The sequence below is a fragment of the Triticum aestivum genome, chromosome 6B (assembly GCF_018294505.1).
Source record: "Triticum aestivum cultivar Chinese Spring chromosome 6B, IWGSC CS RefSeq v2.1, whole genome shotgun sequence".
Taxonomy (NCBI): domain Eukaryota; kingdom Viridiplantae; phylum Streptophyta; class Magnoliopsida; order Poales; family Poaceae; genus Triticum; species Triticum aestivum.
Window position 1 is genome coordinate 17,474,386 of NC_057810.1, and position 8,729 is coordinate 17,483,114.

General features: G+C 46.8%; 1 protein-coding gene, 1 long non-coding RNA gene and 1 other non-coding gene across 3 annotated transcripts; all 3 read right to left on the minus strand.

Moving 5' to 3' along the window:
* Window positions 1-349: 349 nt before the first annotated feature.
* Window positions 350-1,792, minus strand: LOC123133165 (uncharacterized). Its single transcript, XM_044552704.1, has one exon. The coding sequence runs from the start codon at window positions 1,731-1,733 to the stop codon at window positions 567-569; it is 1,167 nt and encodes a 388-aa protein (XP_044408639.1). The 5' UTR covers window positions 1,734-1,792; the 3' UTR covers window positions 350-566.
* Window positions 1,793-3,071: 1,279 nt separating this feature from the next.
* On the minus strand, window positions 3,072-3,693 carry LOC100146093 (uncharacterized). Its single transcript, XR_006465420.1, has 2 exons — window positions 3,469-3,693; window positions 3,072-3,322 (listed from the first exon to the last, which is right to left on the minus strand). It is a non-coding gene; the product is annotated as an uncharacterized protein (transcript).
* A 3,993-nt stretch (window positions 3,694-7,686) lies between these two features.
* On the minus strand, window positions 7,687-8,462 carry LOC123133166 (uncharacterized). The gene is made up of 2 exons (XR_006465172.1): window positions 8,226-8,462; window positions 7,687-8,022 (listed from the first exon to the last, which is right to left on the minus strand). It is a non-coding gene; the product is annotated as an uncharacterized lncRNA (long non-coding RNA).
* Between the last annotated feature and the right edge of the window lie 267 nt (window positions 8,463-8,729).

Sequence of the window (8,729 nt, forward strand, 5' to 3'; positions counted from 1 at the left end):
AGGCTACCAACAAATACCTTCTCCCTCACCACTATTCTGCTATAGTAGCTCAGCCTTACAAGGGAGCTTCCTTGTAAGGCTATCAACAAATACCTTCTCCCTCACCTAGTGATCCATTTGCCTTAAGAAACTTTATACCATAGATAGAATCAGCGTCTGAGCGGGCTCTCCAGGCTGTAATGGTGCATTACCCGCCGAAGAGCAGATGGCGGCATAATATAAATATATTTTCTAAGCATAATCAGAATACTAAACAATGAACTGCAACTTCAGTACTAACTGGCATATAACACAACAAAAAAGACGATGAAATGAAAACTGAACATGCTAGATAAATTTAACATGAAAATAGATCAATCACATCAAGCTTTCTTCTCTACAAAATGACAAAATCAACATACTGGGGGTGCAGAAATCAAGTTATCAGTTACGTCAAGCATTGGCCACGACAAAACCAAACTTCAATCATGAGAAGAACACCTAATCATGAATTACCAGCTTAATACGACGAGTGTAAATTCTGTTGTTTCGCACACAGTTACCAATTTTCATAGCCTGTTCTTGGTTCATGCAAATATGAATCTCGCAGGCACTTCCCCTCTGCAAGCGCTTGCATAGTCTTCAGCAAGGTATGGTGCAGCGTCCTTGTGAGGGCATATGAACTTGTCCAAGAACTCTTTCTCAGTCCATTTAACAATTGTATAGTAGCTTTGGTTGCGCTTGAGCAATCCATTTTCCCTAAGAAACCTCATAACATAGTACCGGGGCCTGAGCCGGCCCTCCAGGCTAAGACCGAGCATAACCGGCAAGTGAGCAATGCGTGCTGGTTCCAACCCCACCTCAGAGATAAGGAACTCTGACATGCGCTGCAGCGTGTCCTTTGACCTCCTCAGCACAACCGGCCTCTTGAACACAGCAATGCGGACCTCCGTATCTGACCACCTAAATGTCTTCTTCAAGTAGTCCACTTTGGCAGCGAGCTTGTCCTCGCTCAAGTATGAGACAGCATGCAGCGCTTGCCTGAACATTCCAGAGCCATGGGGCACACCTATACCTTCGGCGCACGCAACCATCGCCAGGACGCGCCCTGGTTTGGCGCTAAACATCCTCGGCGCACCGATGATGAGCTTGGCAATATCACAAGCACCTAGCCCGCACTCTGCTAGGAGATTGACATTGGGCTTGACCACCCTCTCGAGGTCAGAGCCGAGCAAGCTGTAGGCGTATTTCAGCGCCCGGAACAAGTCGCCGGTGGAACCGAAGAGCGGCAGGTAGTACTCTAGCTTGGAGACGACCGATCTGTTGCGGAAGTAGCCGGGGGCGAGCGAGACGAGTCGCGCGATCTCAGCATTTGACAGGCCGATGCTGGTGAGCCCCGCGACATTGGGGGACAGGGTCGTCTCCACTTTGGCGCAGAGGAACTGCGGGTCCCTGGCGACGAGGGCCGCCACATCGGCGGCGGAGAGGCCGAGGCCGGCGAGGAAGGCGAGGACGGCGTCGGGCTTGGCGGGGGACTTGAGGTGGGAGAGCTTGGCGTAGGCCTTGAGTGCCTGGGCACGGCTGAGGCAGCAGGTGGAGACGAGGTAGTCCTCGACGGCGAACCTAGGGTTCGGTGAAATGCGGGGGGCAGCGGCGGCGGCGAGGAGGCGGCGGAGAGAGGATCCTTGAGAGGGAGAGGCGGTGGGAGAAGAGAGGAGACGGGTGAGGAGGATGCAGCTGCGGAAGCGGAGCATTTCGCCGGCGGCGGCGGCGGCGGCGGCGGCGGCGAGGGAATGAACGAAGACTCGCGTGGCTTCTCTGTTTTTTTGTTGTTGAGGGGTCCGTGGCTTCTCTGGTGCAGCACGTCAGTCGTATAATGGGCTGGGCTGGGCTGGGCTTAGACCAGAGTGACTATTTTTTCCCTTCCTTTTCTCTTTGCAACAAATTTCAGATTTGTCAAACCTCAATAAATAAATAAATAAATCAAATTGTGCGTAGCATATTAGCATTCGCATCATATTGGATTCCAAGTGCTTTGGCAAAACAAAAATTATTGGATTCCAAGTGAGCATATAGCATGATTAATCGACAGTCATAATGCTTGAATTCCAAGTCCTATCAAAATACGAAAAGTAGATATATTGAGAGAGAGAGAGAGAGAGAGAGAGAGAGAGAAAATAATTAGAAATAAAAATTGGGGTCATGTGTAGCTCCACCATGGGTAGCAAATTATTTCCGCTCATGTAAAATTATACCATTTTTATTAACCTGATCAGTATATACTAACAACCAAAGTTAGGAAACATCTTGCACATGTTGACCTGACACATTTGATAGTCCGCTTCATATTTAATGTAATCGGATAAAAACAAAAGGTAACTGGTTTAATTGTTTTATTATTGTCTTAGTTATAGGTTAAATTACCTATTTGAACCCAAGTGCAAATTTATATTTCTATCCTAATAAAAAAAAGGTGTAGCTATTTCATGATGCGGAGTTCTTACAAATTTTAGTTTCCTTATTTTCTTTTATTTACTATTTTGAGTTTCATGTAAAAGTGCTGAATTCATTATTCACGTAATATGAATCTGATTTAATTTATACCAAAAATAATTATTGAATTTTCAACTTTGAAAATAATTTAATAATTGTACCAATTAACCTTAAATTTAGTTTCAAATTATCTATTATATAAGATAGAAATAATATAGCTAAATGTTTATACAAGCTAATTTTTCGGTTATAGAAAGGAAAAAGTAATGAATCTTTACATCCACACTATTGATTTATCAAATGCTTGTGCAAGAAAGTTGTCATTGACAAGGTCAAGGCGGCTCCCTGGCGACTGCGGCACATTGGCGGCTCGTTCTGGCAACTGTAGTGGTTGTTGGGTGGTTTTGGAATCTTCGTATAATTTTTATTATGTTTGAAATGCTTTGTTCTTCCGGTGCACTTTGAAAATAGATCTGGATGATTTCGCAAAAAAAAGGAAAGCTAACACACCGATATATTAGGGGAAATGTTAATGAGGTAAAACACAAGTTTATGTGAAGGGGCGTCCAAGGAAGATATTTGTGACCAAAGTAACAATGTGGACCAGACAACACAAGAGGCTCAATTGTATAATTAGTCAGTAACCAATACTACATTTGCAAGCATATGTAGTAAAATTATTCCTTTATTTAGTAAAAAAAAGAAGCATTATTCTAGGCACAACAACACTGATTGTGCTTGCAATACGGCCCAGTTGAGGGCTTAAAGCTGAGGCTGCATGCGATCTGGCAACGTTCTTTGCACTTTTCCACATAGAAGCAGTACAATGGAGGATTGGCTCCATCTTCAACTGCAAGTTCAATCCATGATCCATGTAAGCCCCAACATGCACAGAAAAATAAATATGAATTGAATACAAATGAAAGTAACCGATCAATACTCGAGAGGACAAAAAATTTGGCAACGCGTGGATAAAACTAGCAGAGATGTTATTACTTGTGCGGGCGTAGCAAGACGATGATGATAGGGTGGAAGCCATAACCATAAGAAGCACAAAAACCACAGCCTTCCTGGTCGCATTGCTCATGGGTGCCATGACCAAGAGATCGACAAGGAATCACTTCTTTGTTTGTTGTGTGCTTAAGGATGCCGTAAGCTTTCGCCCTTGTATAGTCATTTATATAGAGGGACAAAACTCAAATCTTTGGCGTTGAATTAATGTATCAGCCTGCGGATATGACTTCCTGATGCTTTGGCAGGAACTAATGTATCTTTTTAAACACAATACAGACGCAAGCGCTCATATACACGCGCATACACTCATCCATATGAATGCACACACGCACACCATATCCCTATGAGCACCTCCGAAAGGCTGAGCCGGCATATCATCTTTGAACCCTGATGGGCTGGAGATACCGTAGTCCTGCTAACCATCCAATCACAGGTTGGTTTGCAGGAACTGATGTATTAATAGATATTTAAGGGCACATTTATGTAAAGAGAATAGATACCTCCTTTTCATATATTTTTAGTTGGAATTGTTGGTTTCCAATATGTTTATTTTTTATTTATTCTAGAAAAGGACGATGACCTAGGCCTTTGCATCTGCACGATGCATGCAGCCATCAGCCATCTATATCTATACCTATCTATATCTATATCTCTATCTCTATCTCTACTTCTATTAATTATAGACTCCCAAGACATTCCTACGTTAACCAGTAAATACAAGCCGTACATCTGGTGGGACCGAGTTATTATGATGTAGATTAACAGTTCGACAGAAAAAAGGCCCACGACCTTTCACGGTCAGAAGAAAAATAGGAACCACCGATTTTTTTAACACAATAGAGACGCAAGCACTCATACGTACGCACATACACTCATCCCTATGAATGCACACACGCACACCCTACCTCTATGAGCTCCTTCGAGATATTGGGCCGGCATATAATCTTGAGATTTATGAAGTCATCGTAGACGCCTCGTCGTCGAACCACATGTCGGTTTGCAGGAACCACTGATTTGGTGGGTTCACATGAGCCTCCCTGTTTAATCGCGGAAAGCTCAAAAGCAAGCATCATACGGTATCTATCAGATCTAATCTTTGTTTCTTTAAACATCCTGGGTCTTTCCAATCTAAGCATCACATAGCCAAGTACAGGAGACTCAACGCACACACTAGCCAGCCGTCATGCCCGGCCACTAACCCAACTAACCTACCTACATGCAGGCGCACACATACACCATCCATGCAATCTCTCCACAACGACCGTAGGACTTGGCTGCTAAGAGCAACTCTAGCAGATCCCGCAAAACGCGTTTGCGGTTTCATGAAGATCACGTTTGCGGGTCGAAAATTAGCGCGGCCGAATAGAAACCGTATCTAAAACTGCATAATCTGAAAAAACATTTCCGCGGGAGAAATTGCACCTCGTTGACGCGAGTAGTTCATCACATACTACATAGATTTTACATGATCAACACACTCAAACATGGTTCATACTACATACTACGCTAATACTAGTACTAGAGGGGGTTGGATCTGACGGCGGCGAGGTCGCGGCAATGGACGACGCCGTGGAGGAGAAGGACGCTCAATCCTCCTCGCCGGAGCTCCAGAGGTCGACGTACTTCGCCCTCTGCTCCTCACGGATGCGGCGCCACTCCTCGTCCTTCTCCTTGGCGGCGAGGTTGGCGGCGACCGCCTACCGCCACTCGAGGTCTTCGAGCTCCTCGGCCTGGCGCCGGCGCTCCGCCTCCTCGCGCATGCTCCGCTCGGGGATGGCGGCCGCAACAGCGTCGACGTCGGCGACGTAGTCTTCCGGCCCGACGACTCCGCGGCGGCCGAGCATAGCGGGCTCCTCGGGCTCCTCCTTGACGGGGACGAAGTCGAACTCGTCCGGCTCCTCTGGCTCCTCCTCATCCTCCGACCACTCCCTCTTCACGGGCAGAAGGCCCGCGCCGGAGGAGGAGAAGGTCCCATCGTACGAAGATCTCACGGAGGAGAAGGACGCGCGCCGGCGGTCGTACTCCTCCGTCTCGCTCCGCCGGAAGCTCGCCGGCGGCGACAAGCCGCGGTTGGTCCACTTCCGGGCCCCGCGCTTCCTCGTGCCATCCGACCGGACGCGCCGCTCGCGCTCCGGGTCGCTTCCGCCGCCGGATCTGCTGCCGGAGCCGCGTCCGGAGCTCCACACGCGGCCCCACATGGCGGCTGGAGGCGGGAAGGTGGTCGCCGGCGGCGAGAAATGTGGAGAAGGGGGTGGGGAATTGCGTGGCTCGGCGGCGGCGGGGGATAGGGTTTCGACCCGCAAACGAGCCGCAGAACTGTAGATATAGCGGTCAGGGCATTCGGTTTGCGGGCCGCGGCAAATTTTTTTGCGGGCCGGGCAAGTATGCGGACTCTGTTCTGGTTGGAAAATTGGACTAAGCCCGCATACTCGTCAGAATTTTGCGGGTCTGCGTGTTTTGCAGGGTCTGCTAGAGTTGCTCTAACGAACTCATCGATGCTTATGCCCAGCCGTTGTGCAACCTCCAACATCCACACGGCTGGGCTCTACACGACCCGGCATGCAAAAATGCTAGACTCACGGACCTTTACAGGGCAATTACGGGGCCTTTCAAACTAACTAAACCAGCCCCCCTCCCCCCCCCCCCCCATTTTCAGGAGGGTGTGGGGCCAATTTTTCCAAATGACCAATTACAAACTTCCAAGTGGATCCGCCCCGTAATCACCCCGTGCATGTAGCATTGCTCCCCGCCATGCCTGTAGCTAGCCAGCCACGGCTGTGCGCACGACGCACGTATGCGTGGTTTATCCTAACACACCCCCTAAACCATGACGTCGACGTCACCGGAGTTGTTGCAGCGCCATCGTTGTCGACGTCACGGCCGCAGACTCGACCTGGCGCACTGACGTCGGTCGCCACCGTCCCGGACTCGCGGACCTTCATAGGCCGACACACGGACCAGAGTTTCATCGCACATTCGGCGGCGAACGCTGCCATCGCCGACATGCCTCCGGCATAGCAAACCACGCTCAATACAACCAAGCTTATGATACCAAATGTTGGGACAAACCCGGATAGCTCTCCCTCTCACACTCGCTCGGTTGAAGATAGAAGAAGGACACAAACTTTTTTCCGGCGCACAAATGCCTCGCAACACGAACGGCGCCTCAGCCGCACGAATGGCCTAATCTTTACTGGGCACATACCCGGGTTCGACACATACCGGCAGCCTGCAACACATGGTGACTCAGCGCTCATACCGGCGCCACACCCACACAAGAGACTACTGGAGACTAAATCTCTCCTAGCTACTCCCCTCAAGCCCTTTCTACACAACACATCCACGGCCACTTAAATAGCCAAGTCCAGGAGAGCATTTTGAAGCATCGATTTTGTTACTTTTTGGCACAACTTCCACAAATGTCACTTTGTAATGAAACTTTATAAGCACTAAAAACTTTTCACCAATGTTTGGTACAAAAAAATCATATTTTTTTTTATAATTTACAGCTCAAGCTAAGAATCGAACTTTCATGCCCAAGTCAGCTTGCTTTCATTGTAACTTGGTTTTCACCAGATATTTTCTCTGGTACTGACATCTTGTTCACTGAGATTTTCTAGAACATTTTGCACCTGCAAATCCAGAGAGTCTCAAGCAACACTAAGATTATAGGTTCGCCTAGAGACTTTGATACGATAAAATTAAATTCAAAAGAATAGGTTTCAGCCTTCAGAGTGCCTTTTTTTCCTCCCCAAAAGGTAGATGTAAGACCTGCATAGGTGATTTCTTTGTTGGGTCAAGATAATTTCCTGAGTCTCCTGGCAAAAACCCGTTGCTGGGATGATGAGGGCCGGTCCACTCGTGACGAGTGCGTTGGTGTTGGCCAGAGGAGGAAGAGGAAGAGGAGTGGGAGTGAGAATGACGGGTGGGCCCTACGCCGGCCTAATATTTGAGACAAACGGTGTGAGTTGTTTTCAAGCTACGTCATCATTTATGGAGGGACCCGGCTGTCAGTTTTTTAATCAAACAGCTCTAATCGGCCAATCGGCGCTTTTTGCAAACTGTCAGTACAATGGTGATGGTTTTTTTAATTAGGGTCCCCAGTTGTGATGGTTTTTTGTAATTTACTCCATCAAAACACACTGAACATCTATGTTGCATACGGTTCCTCGACTTGGATTACAAACACCAGATAAAACATGTATTTTAAAGGAAATATTAACCAGGTAAGTAAAACACAAGTTTATGTGAAGTGGCGTCCAAGGAAGAAATCTGTGACCAAAGTAACAAATGTGGACCGCACAACATAAAAGGCTCGGTTATATAATTTGTCGGTAACCAATACCACATATGCAGTCATATGTGATAAACTTATTCCACTAGCTAGAAAAGAAGCATTATTCTAGGCACAACAACACTGATCCTTCTTGTTGCAATACGCGTGAGCCGAGGGCTTAACGCCCAAGCCGCATACGGTCTGGCAACGATCTTTGCACTTTTCCTGATGGAAGCATGGAATATTCACTCCATCTTCAACTGCAAGTTCAATCCATGATCCATGTAAGTCCCAACATGCACGAAAAATAATATGGAATTGATGTATGTATGTAGGGGGAAATAGTGACGATTTTTGTTAACTAAACAGGTGCAATGACTTGAATACGAATGACACCGGTCAATACTTGAGAGGGCAAAAAAAATTGGCAACACATTAACAAAATAAGAAGAGATGTTATTACTTGTGCGGGCGTAGCAAGACGATGACGATAGGGTGGAAGCCACGATCATAAGAACCACGAAAATCACAGCCTTCCTGGTAGCGTTGCTGTTGGGTGCCATGACGAAGAGATCAACAAAGAATCGGTTCTTTCTTTGTTGTGTGCTAAGGATGTCGTAAGCTTTGGCCCTTGCATAGTCGTTTATATAGAGGGACAAGAATCATATCTTTGGCGTTGAATTAATGTATCAGGTTGTGGATATGCATTCTTGATGTTTCTGCGGGAATTAATGTATTAGTAGATATTTAAGGACACATTTATGTAAAGACAGTAGATATACCTCCTTTTGATATATTTTTAGCTGGAATTGATTGGTTTCAAAAGATGTATCATCCTCCTTTTCTGCCTCTTGCCTGGTTTTTAGATTGAGGCGAATTCAAGGAAATCCTCAACATTTTGAGGCATGCTTGGTATTAGTTTTTTGGTCTGACTATATCTCATCTAGATGTGAGATAATATCTCATA